Below are 12,065 nucleotides of genomic sequence, written 5' to 3'. Positions count from 1 at the left end.
TTAGAGGAAAATAATTTGAACTTGACTATATTCAAAGAATTGTTCACTTCTTAAGATTGAGAGGAAACGACTTAGGGGACAATTTAATATAGTTCTCTTCCTTTTTAGTTAAGGAAGAATTCGGCCTCAGTAGCTGGATGACCAAAAAGTGACCATGATCATCTATTTAGTTGTACTTACAAATTAAATTATTTACCAATTACTTAACTAAATCAGTTTCCTATTCAGAAACGCCAAATAGCTAAGACTAAAAAGAAATTGACTGTCGAGTATATAATACCATTATTCAATTAGTAGGAAGGAGTTTTTAAATGAAGCAGCTTCCTATTCAGAAACACTTGTTTTAGCTAGTTTTCATATCAAAGCAAAAAGGAGTTAAATAAAAAACAAGATCTAAGAGCTCATATGGCACTTAAGCCGAGGCAAGAAGAGCTAAGAGCCAAGAGCTCATATGGTATGAGCTCTAACAAAATTATAAGAATCAATAGATTGATTTAAAAGGAAAATCAGAGGCTTAATGCCGGTCAGGATTAAATCGAATCTGGGGAAACGACTTTATCAAGTCAATTTGTGCAGCTCCCTGACACGCCTACCAATTTTCATCGTTCTAGCACGTCCAGAAGCACCAAACTCGCCAAATCACTGAACCCCTCCCCCCAACTCCCCCAAAGAGAGCGAATCCAGTATGCTTTACGTCAATCACGTGTCAAGGACATTTGCTTATTCTATCTACCAAGCTTCATCCCGATTCCTTCACTCCAAGTATTTTCCAAGATTTCCCCCTCCAACTACCCCCAATGTCAAAAATATCTGGTCGGGATTTGAAAGAAGAGCTCTGAGGCATGAATTCCTTCTAAATATCAAATTTCATTAAGATCCGATCACCTATTCGTAAGATAAAAATACTCCAATTTTCACATTTTCCAAGAATTCCGGTTTCCCCCTCCAACTCCCTCCAAAGTCACAAGATCTGGTCGGAATTTAAAATTAGAGCTTTAAAGCACAAATTCCTTCTAAATATCAAATTTCATTAAGATCTAGTCACCCTTTCGTAAGTTACAAATACCTCAATTTTCAAAATTACCCCCCCCCCCCCCAACTCCACCAAAGAGAGCAGATCTGGTCCAGTTGTGTCAGTCACGTATCTTAGACAGGTTTTTATTCTTCCCATCCAGTTTCATCCTGATCTATCCACTTTAAGTATTTTCTAAGATTTCTGCCCCCCCCCCCCCCAATGACGCTGGATCCAGTTGATATTTAAAATAAGAGACCTGAGTTACGAGGTCCTTCTAAAAATGAAGTTTCATGAAGATCCGATCACTCCCTCGTAAGTTCAAATGCGTCATTTTTTCAAATTTTTCAGAATTAACCAACCCCCTCCCCCATAGAGCGGATCCGTTCCAGTTATGTAAATCACGTATCTAAGACTTCTGCTTATTTTTCCCACTAGGTTTTATCCCGATCCGGAATCCGTCACCAGATCCAGTCAGGATTTAAAATAAGAGCTTTGAGACACGATATCCTTCTAAATATCAAATTTCATTGAGATCCGATCACCCGTTCGTAAGTTAAAAGTACCTCATTTTTTCTAATTTTTCAGAATTAACCCCCCCCCCCCCCCGAATACCCCAAAGAGAGCGGATCCGTTCGGTTATGTCAATCATGTATCTAGGACTTGTTCTTATTTTTCCCACCATGTTTCATCCCGATCCCTCCACTCTAAGTGTTTTCCAAGATTTTAGGTTTCCCCCTCCCAACTCCCCCCCCCCAAATGTCACCAGATCCAGTCAGGATTTAAAATAAGAGCTCTGAGGCACGATATCCTTCTAAATCAAATTTCATTGAGATCCGATCACCCGTTCGTAAGTTTAAAATGCCTCATTTTTTTCTAATTTTTCAGAATTACCCCCCCCCCCCCCGAACTACCCCAAAGAGAGCGGATCTGTTCCGGTTATGTCAATCATGTATCTAGGGCTTGTGCTTATTTTTCCCACTAAGTTTCATCCCGATCCCTCCACTCTAAGTGTTTTCCAAGATTTTAGGTTTCTCCCTCCCAACTCCTCCCCAATGTCACCAAATCTGGTCGGGATTTAAAATAAGAGCTCTAAGACACCATAGCCTTCTAAATATCAAATCTCATTGAGATCCGATCACCCCTTCGTAAGTTAAAAATACCTCATTTTTTTCTAATTTTTCAGAATTACCCCCCCCCCCCCCAACTACCCCAAAGAGAGCGAATCCGTTCCGGTTATGTCAACCATGAATCTACGACTTGTGTTTATTTTTCCCACCAAGTTTCGTCCCGATCCCTCCGCTCTAAGTGTTTTCAAAGATTTTAGGTTTCCGGACAGACAGATAGACAGACCGACAGAATTTGCAATTGCTATATGTCACTTGGTTAATACCAAGTGTCATAAAAAAAGAAAAGGGGAAATTACATAAAAAAATATATACTAAAACAGAAATTTTCTGAAATTTTTCTGTTGGTTCTTTCATATTTATTATTTTCTTTTATTTTTGTCAGTGTCACAACGCTGAATCGGTAAATCCGTTAACTAACAAGTTAAATTTGACAACACTTCTTGTTCATAAAAGTTCAAAGTTAACAGTCTTTTGATTCCAAAAAAGACAACTGTACCTTCAAAGGAAAGCAACACCTTATTAAGCATTTTGATACCAAATATTTTTAACTAATTTTTCTACACGATACTTTTTTTAGTTCTGCTCCCACTACTACCAAAAACAACATAACTGCACAGAGGTTTTTCTCAAAAATAATGGAACTCCTATTTTTTAAGATGGAAACATTTGCACAAGGTTTCACTTAACCAATTAAATCAGAATTAATTTTCACTGTCCTTGGTATTTCAAAGAAAGACGTTATAAAAGACAAATTAACAATCTTAAGTAGGTAAATAAAACATATGACCATACCATCAATATTAAGCATCATTTTCCACTGAGATGGTCTAACTGATTGGTGAAAACCAAACCATACTTCGCGACCACCACCAAGAGGATGATAATAACCATCCGGTGATGAAAAGAAACTTCTTCCGACTGGAGTGTATGTCATAGATGGAAGGTGACGCATCACAACGTCAAGAGCCTAGAAAACGAACATGAACAGATTAATAGTGATTAGCTAATTAAAAAGACCTAAACATTAAAAAGACTTTATAAAGAGGACAAAATACATTATTCTTGTCTTATCAACAAGCTCAGCAAACTTCCTTAAAGGAAGATGGAAAATACTAGTTTTTACAGCTTGATTTAGTCCTTTTACAAGATCAGCAACTTTCAAGAGCTTTTCCCTTTTACAACTCAGCCTTTTCAAGAGCTTTCCTCCAAAGCCCCCATAGAAAGATGAGTTCAATCTATTTGGCAATTGAACTGTTCAAACGGAACACACGATAAATGAAATAGCCAAAATACAGAAAGAATTTTTCTATTTAAGACAATACCCAGCACAAAATAAATGTAGAATATTCCAATCTGTATTTTGAACTTTCTTGATTAAAAAATAGTACAAATATACGTTAAATTGATAATATTTTCTGGAAACAATGAGAAAGTTTGACATAGGAAAAAAAAACTAATATATCTGGAAAAATTACTTTTTTAAATAAAAAGTAACCACTACAACTACTAACAAATTCACCACAGCACCAAGCCGCCCGAGGCCAACACAGCTGCGCAAGCTCCTCCTCCGTCCCAATCTATTCAAAGCCTCACTCTTTCCACCCTCCCAGGAAGTTCCCAGTTCCTTTAAATCTTTCTGTATGACATGCATCTATCCAGACGAGAACGACCTGTTTTCTTTTATCCCTAGACGGTTGGCCAAAAAGGACAATCTTCGGTAATCTATCATCCTTCATCAGCAGAACGTGCCCTAGCCATCTCAACCTTACTTTCAGTATAGCCTTAGAAAGCGGGATGGAACAACCTTTTTTTGTATAGCTTACTGTTTGAAATACAGTCAGTCAGTCGGGAACTCACAACCAGTGTTGGGAAATACTTAAGTAAAAGTACTTAAGTAATTACTTAAATAAAAAATCTGAGTAATTGTACTCTACTTAAGTAAAAAATTTCTAAAGTACTTAATACTTACACTTAAGAAAAAAATTGAAGTACTTAAGGGTACTTAAGTACTCAAGTACTTTCTTCATGGCACAGAAAAATTATACCGGCATGACGCAGGGTGATGCGACCAATTGAACTGCCTATATATTAGTGGATGACTGGATTTTAGTCATTGAGAACAGCGGCTCCTGGCCCGGCGCGAAATTTCAATAAAGGACTCTATCATGGCGGAACTACCATATATATTGAATGGAAAGTATTTTGTGATAAATGGGAAAATTCAGAAGGATGGTGCAATATCTGCCACGTGCAAAAACTGCCCAAACAAAATTCTGAAGGGTCAAATGCATGCAACAACGAATTTCCACAAACATCTCAAGGTGAGTTTGCCCATCCTTCTGTTTACCAGAAGTTTGCTGAGCTGAACTTAGAACAGTAAGAACAAAAGGAAATCAAGTAGCAAAGAGGCTAGTGAACTTGTAGGCTCACTTTCAGGGTCGTCTGAAGCTGAAGATAATGAAGGTAATACTGCCTGATTATAGCTCACCTTCTAAAAAAGTTACGGGAGATTTCTTTGCTGCAAGACCGTTGAAACTGACACAGTCAAAAGTGAATTCTTTGGTACTGGACTATATTATGGATGAGATGCGACCCCTGTACACTTTTGAGAAGCTGTCGTTCAAAAATCTGATAACAGGTCTTGCACCTTACGCAAAGGTCCCAGGAAGGAAAGCTTTAGCTATGCAAATTGAAGCTAAGTTTGTTGAAGTACAGAAAGATATGGTTCGTGATTTTGAAATCACCTACTATATGTCGTTGAAAACAGACATTTGATCTACCAATAACAAAAGCTACTTGGGAATAACTGCAACTCAACGAGGATTTGAAATGGAAATCTTATGCCCTTGCTTGTTCCCAGTTCAAGGGCTCACATACTTATGACAGAGTTGCTGAACAACTGAATGGCGTATTTGCTAGGTCCAAAATTGCAGCTAATAAAAAGGTAGGAGGGGTTTTCACCGATGACGCCTCTAAATTAGTAAGGCATTCAGGGAATATTCGATGGTTTTCGATGAAGATGTTCAAGTCATTGATGAAGAAAATGAAGATAAAGCAGGCCAGAATGACTCATTCTCTTTTATAAACGTTGGTGAGATACTCGATTCTCATGACGACCCCGAGTATTCCCAACTTCCTCCGCACTTCAGGTGTTTCAGCCACACGCTTAACCTGCTTGCATCCACCAATGCTGATAAAGCCTACTGTGATATTGTATATAAGAGGCAGTGCCACGCCACTTTTTCGAAGTGTATTGCTCTCTGGGATGCCGCGAATAAGAGTTCAAAAGCTGCTGATGCAGTGAAAAAGGTATATGACAAACAGCTTATAAGACACGTGGTAACCAGGTGGAACTCGAAGTATGAAAGTGTCAAACGTTTGATGGATTGTCACAAAACTGGAAAGCTTGCTGACGTATGTGATGCTTTGCAAAAATCAAGGCTAACTTCTCGTGATGTTGAAATTCTTGAAGAACACATGAAAATTATGGGTCCAATAGCAGTGGAATTGGACATTCTTCATGGGGAGGAAACATGCTACTTCGGTGCTATTTATCATAGAATCAAATCGCTTGAAAGGAAGCTCAAAAAGTTAAAAGATTTGGCGAAAGTCAGCCAGCCTTTGGTACATGCTCTAATTGTGGGTCTCGAAAAAAGATTCCCCACGATCCTGGACGAGAGAGTTCTTCTTGCAAGAGACTATGTTATTGCCACGGCAAGTCATCCTTTCTTCAAATTAAAGTGGTTTCCTGATAACCAGAAGGATGTAACAGTTGAACTCTTTGTGGACGAAGCGAAAAAGGTCGATGACTTCAGAAGTACTTACGAGGCTGATAAAGGTAGCTTTTTGTCTGGAGATGAATACTTTGATCTTAGTGATGAAGAAACTACTATTGATAATTCTGGCAACCGTGACCGTGAAACCAATTCTGTGAGTGTGGAGATTTTATCTTATTTGAATGAGAGACGAAAGGAATTATCTGTGCTCAAAGTGTACCCAAGGGTAAAGAAAGTTTTCAGGACGTACAACTGTATCATTCCTTCGTCTGCACCAGTAGAACGACTTTTTCGGTAGGTGGTGGAATTTTACTCCAAAAAGTAACATGCTCGGAGATGGTGTGTTTGAAAAGCTTCTGCTGTTGAAAGGAGCAAGAAAGAAATTAAGTTATGATCATTATTTATGAGCTGTAATGAATGTTCTTTGCAAATTCTTTTCTTTTTATATCTTAATTGAAGTAAAACTAGATTTTTCGTGAAACCAGTTGATTTTTTTCATGAAAACTGTCAGTTTTTCTGAAAAGCGGTCGATCTTTCGTCAGAATCTTGCTTATCCTGTCTATTTGGAAAGGAAACAGATATTAAAGAAGTGTTTTGTGTGTTATTTACTGTAAGTAAAAAATTAGTACTTGAGTACTTAAGTACTGAAGTACTTTTCCAAAAGTACTTAAGTATATTTTTAAAGAAGTACTTAATACTTGTACTTAAGTAAAAGTTTCTCTGAGTACTTGGTACTTGTATTTAAGTAAAAAAAAGAAGTACTTGGCACAACACTGCTCACAACAATCCATAGGCAGTTTTTCTAGAAAACATCTAACAATCATCATCCGCTTTTCAGAGCGCCCATACTTCAGAGCCATATTTGACCACTGTCATCACTGTACCTTCCAATATCTTCCAAGCTTTTTTACTGTGAAAAAAAGCCTGAGCCTTGACTTTTCTACTTTTACATCTTCACTACTCCCACCGTCTTTACTAACAATGCAACCAAGGTAAGTGAAGTTGCCCGCCTGATCAATCTTTTCGTTACCAATCGTCACCTTTTCATCTTCATTTATTCCTAGCCTTAGTGACTTAGTCTTCTTAGCATTAATTTTCAAACCTATTCTAGCACCCTGAACTCGGGAAAACGCTAAAAGCTCATTCATTTTGCTCACACTTTCATCTAGGATGCTCAAACCATCAGCATAATCTAAGTCATGGAGTTTTTCCTCCCCCATTTGATTTCGTGGTCTCCCATTGCCTTTCCTGTGCTCCTTAAGACAAAATCCCTTAAAATGACCAATATAAAGGGGGATAGAACACAGCCCTGCTTAACTCCTGATTTAATAAAAACCAGATGCTAACCTCATTTCCTACCTCAACCGCAGCAGCATTATCCTCTTACATAGCACTAATCACTTTAATGTATTTGTCTGGTATACTATGTAAGGATAAGACCTTTGCTAAAGCTCTTCTATCAACAGAATCGAACGCTTGCTCATAATCTATAAAATTGAGGACAAATGGTGTTTGACAACAAAGGCACATCTGAATTATTAACCTAAGAGTGGAAATTTGGTCGACACATCCTATACCTTTTCTAAAACCCCACTGTTCTTCTCTTAAAACTTTGTCTACAGCATCTCTCAGTCTAAACAGTATCATATTACTAAGTAATTTGCTACCTACAGAGACCAGGCCAATGCCTCGATAATTACGACACTCACTATAATACACCTTTCTTATATTTATGTTTTTCTAAAATCGATAGGCACTTCCCCTTTTTCAAAAATCATATTCATAGTCTTCAGTAACTTATTTCTAACCTCAGAGACGCCATATTTAACGAACTCATTTACCACACTATCCGAGCCTGGAGCCTTGTGTAGTTTAGGTCAGCAACAATACTTATTGAGAAAGAACAATACACAAAAAGATTGTTAATAACAAGAGCTAAGAGCTCATATGGCACTTGTGACGAGGCAAGAAGAGCTAAGAGCCAAGAGCACATATGGTATTAGCTCTAACACAATTCTAAGAATCAATAGATTGATTTAAAAGGAAAATCAGAGGCTTAATGCTGGTCAGGATGTAAAATAAGAGCTCTGAGTCACGATTCTCTTCTAAATATCAAAATCCATTCAGATCCGATCATATACTCGTAAGTTATAAATACTTCATTTTTTCTAATTTGTCCTCTCCCTTTAGCCCCCCAGATGGTCAAATCAGGGAAAACGACTTTATCAAGTCAATTTGTGCAGCTCCCTGACCCGCCTACCAATTTTCATCGTTCTAGCACGTCCAGAAGCACCAAACTCGCCAAATCACTAAACCCCTCCCCCCAACTCCCCCAAAGAGTCAATCACGTATCAAGGACATTTGCTTATTCTATCCACCAAGCTTCATCCCGATTCCTCCACTCCAAGTGTTTTCCAAGATTTCCCCCTCCAACTCCCCCCAATGTCAAAAGATCTGGTCGGGATATAAAATAAGAGCTCTGAGGCATAAATTCCTTCTAAATGTCAAATTTCATTAAGATCCGATCTCCTATTCGTGAGATAAAAATACCACAATTTTCAAGTTTTCCAAGAATTCCGGTTTCCCCCTCCAACTCCCCCCAATGTCACAGGATCTGTTCGGAATTTAAAATTAGAGCTTTAAAGCACAAGATCCTTCTAAATATCAAATTTCATTAAGATCTGGTCACCATTTCGTAAGTTACAAATACCTCAATTTTCACAATTACCCCCCCCCCCCACTCCACCAAAGAGAGCAGATCCGGTCCAGTTATGTCAGTCACGTATCTAAGACAGGTTCTTATTCTTCCCATCTAGTTTCATCCTGATCTCTCTGCTTTAAGTATTTTCTAAGATTCCCAGTCCTCCAACTGCCCCCCCCCCAATGACGCTGGATCCGGTTGAGATATAAAATAAGAGATCTGAGTTACGAGGTCCTTCTAAATATGAAGTTTCATGAAGATCCGATCACTCCTTCGTAAGTTAAAAATACGTCATTTTTTCTAATTTTTCACAATTACCCCCCCCCCCCCCAATAGAGCGGATCCGTTCCAATTATATAAATCACGTATCTAAGAGTTCTACTTATTTTTCCCACCAAGTTTCATCTTGATCCCTCCAATCTTGGTGTATTCCATGATTTTAGGTTCTCCCACCCCAAACTCCCCCCAATGTCACCAGATTCGGTCGGGATTTAAAATAAGAGCTTTGAGACAAAATTTCCTTCTAAATATCAAATTTCATTGAGATCTGATCAACCGTTCGTAAGTCAAAAATACATCATTTTTTCTAATTTTTCAGAATCAACCCCCCCCCCCAGCTACCCCAAAGAGAGCGGATCCGTTCCGGTTATGTCAATCATGTATCTAGGATTTGTGCTTATTTTTCTCACCAAGTTTCATCCCGATCCCTCCACTCTAAGTGTTTTCCAAGATTTTAGGTTTCCCCTCCGAACTCCTCCCCTAATGTCACCAGATCTGGTCGGGATTTAAAATAAGAGCTCTGAGACACGATATCCTTCTAAATATCAAATTTCATTGAGATCCGATCACCCGTTCGCAAGTTAAAAATACCTCATTTTTTTTCTAATTTTTCAGAATTAAATTTTTCATACTTATTCATTGTCATTTTTTTTCAAAATGTGATATATCCTATTTTCTTAGAAATTCTTGGGGAATCGGGGCTCGAAATAAAAAAAAAATAAAAGAAAATATCGCTTCTTAAATGCCTAAAAAAAAATTATACACAAAATAAATGGATCTTAATAAAGTAAAAGAACAAGTTTTAGAGCTTTTCAACTCTTGTAAAAATCCATGTTGTGTATCATAACGCCTTTGGAATTGATGCAGCCTTACACATAATGCACCACAAACATACATATAATGCATTAATTTTAATTCATTCAAAAAATAACTTTCTAGCTGTATAGCTTACATAAATAATTACAATAATTTATACAACTATATTTTATATTTATTTATTGTCATTTTTTTTAATATGATATGTCATTTTGCTTAGAAACTTTTGGGGAAGGGGGCCTCGAAATAAAAAAAATCCCTTATCTTAAGTACCTATAAATACCAAAACAAATGGGCCTTAACACAGTAAGAAAAGGAATGAAACAAGTCTTACAGTTTTTCAACTCTTTTGCTGTGTATCATTTATCATATGTTGAGTACCCAATCCATGATGAGTATCTCAACGTTTTTTGATTGAAGCAGCCGATATATAATCAACCCGACATATAATGCATAAGGTTTAATACATTCAAACAAGAAAAACCTTCAATTTCACGGAATATACAAATTAAAAAATATACCCTGTCTTTTCTTTATTCACAAAGGCATAAACTATATAGTTCGCGACGTTGCAAAATATATAAACTTTTACTAGATATTATTTTTTTTCTTAAAGAATATTTCATAAGGCCCTTCTTTTCTAAACAATCCAATTTTACAGTATATCAACACTTCTGAACGGGGAAAGAGAACTCCCCATCTGCCTGTAATTTATTCCACAGACGAATGTGGTTGATTATTCAAAATGCGAGTAATCAACTACCAGAACTATTCTCCATCCACTGAAACTTGTATTTTCATTTAAATGACTAATAAAATAAGCAAAATTATTCATTTAAAATTTTTTTTTAGTTCTACACAGTATCAACGAAGTTATTAATAAAGTGAATCCGGCTAACTTTCATACAGTGCTTAGAAGTGCTCAGGAGGAAGCCAAGTTACGATTATGCTTTTCCTTAAAGTCAACAAGCAGTGATGGGACAATGAATTGGAATCAAGAATTATGATAATAAAATCAGGCATTAAATATTTTTTCCCGATTCCTGAAACGATGTCACTGTGTGATTAAGATTTTGGCATCTTTCCATAACTACCGATCAATAAAGACGACTAATGTTAGAAAAGGATCATGGTAAAATGTTATAACGAGAAAAAAAGCATTTTGAAGCTCAATAGATACTTTTTAGCCAAAGATGACTCAACTGAATTTGCACAGTTGCGGCAAATAATATAAATTCTTTTCTTATCTTTTATACTACTTGTACGAGAGCTTTAAATTATTTGGCATTGAAACTTTCCATTAAAGTTAATACACTGAAATTCTTGTCTAAGCAGTCATAAGCCTTCCAGCAGGCACCTTACTGACTCTACTAGTACAATGTACCCACACATTACCTGAATAGCATCAATCGGGATTGTTCTACTTCTTCCTTCAAGTGCTTCTTCCAAAGCGTAAAGAGATACTTTAGAAAGCCATTTGATAGCAACATGAAAAACTCGATCTTTCCCTTCTCCAGGAAGGGTTACTTCTAACTCCACTCTGTCATTCCCGATGGGCAGTGGATCACGGGTATATAAATTGCTGCGCCCGTCAAATACTGGTTTCAATGTACTAAATATTTTGCTGTATGCATGGACCATGGTTTCAATAATTTCCCTAAATGAAAAATATATAAGTAACACCAAACGGTATGAGCACTTCGAACAAGGGTAAACTGACTTTTATTGCACCTTATAAGAAGCCTAACATAGCAATAGTTTCATGACGGTTTCTACAATAAGCAATGGTCATTAAGACCCGTCTGAATTAGTGTGGTCGCTTATCTTATTAGGCAAGTAATTTTAATAACAGTAGGTAGAACATCACTCAGTTTTCATTTTAGCACCTTGTTAAAAGATTTGGAATGGCACTTAGCTGGAAGAAGACGATGTTTTCTAATGTAATACCTGCCAGTAAGGTTCTCTCCTAATACTCTTTTGGGTGAATTACGACAAGGCAAAATCAGTTATCTGCAAATTAAGGATAAGCTTTAAGAGGTCTGAAATCCTGGTGATCCTTACTACACTAATGGAGGTATGTTCCCTCTGAAATGAGCAATTTTGCGACAAGCCTGCAGCTGTACCTTGCACCAAAACAACAAGAAACTTGAAACATTGGATTGTTTCGTCTCAAGTCTATCTACTCACCGAGGCAGAATTATGATATCACACAAAATTTTTCTCGGAGAAGCGTCTAAACTTACTCAATAAATAGAAAAATCGTCCTTTTTTCAAGAATTTTCAACCAATTTGTAATGAAATATGCGTCCGCCTTCAGGCTATGAGATCCCACAGGAGAGAATTGTTAGCTA

General features: G+C 37.1%; 1 protein-coding gene across 1 annotated transcript in view; it reads right to left on the bottom strand.

Moving 5' to 3' along the window:
* LOC136038130 (protein argonaute-2-like) overlaps positions 1–11,371 on the bottom strand; it is a gene marked incomplete at its 5' end in the record, with an annotated part of 52,596 nt that extends 41,225 nt beyond the window's left edge. The window contains 2 exon segments of the mRNA XM_065721155.1: positions 2,935–3,109; positions 11,110–11,371. Coding sequence (XP_065577227.1) covers positions 2,935–3,109; positions 11,110–11,371 — 437 coding nt within the window.
* Between the last annotated feature and the right edge of the window lie 694 nt (positions 11,372–12,065).

This window comes from Artemia franciscana, chromosome 17 (genome assembly GCF_032884065.1).
Source record: "Artemia franciscana chromosome 17, ASM3288406v1, whole genome shotgun sequence".
Taxonomy (NCBI): domain Eukaryota; kingdom Metazoa; phylum Arthropoda; class Branchiopoda; order Anostraca; family Artemiidae; genus Artemia; species Artemia franciscana.
The sequence above is the reverse complement of the archived record's forward strand: the minus strand, read 5'-3'. Positions and strand labels throughout refer to the sequence as shown.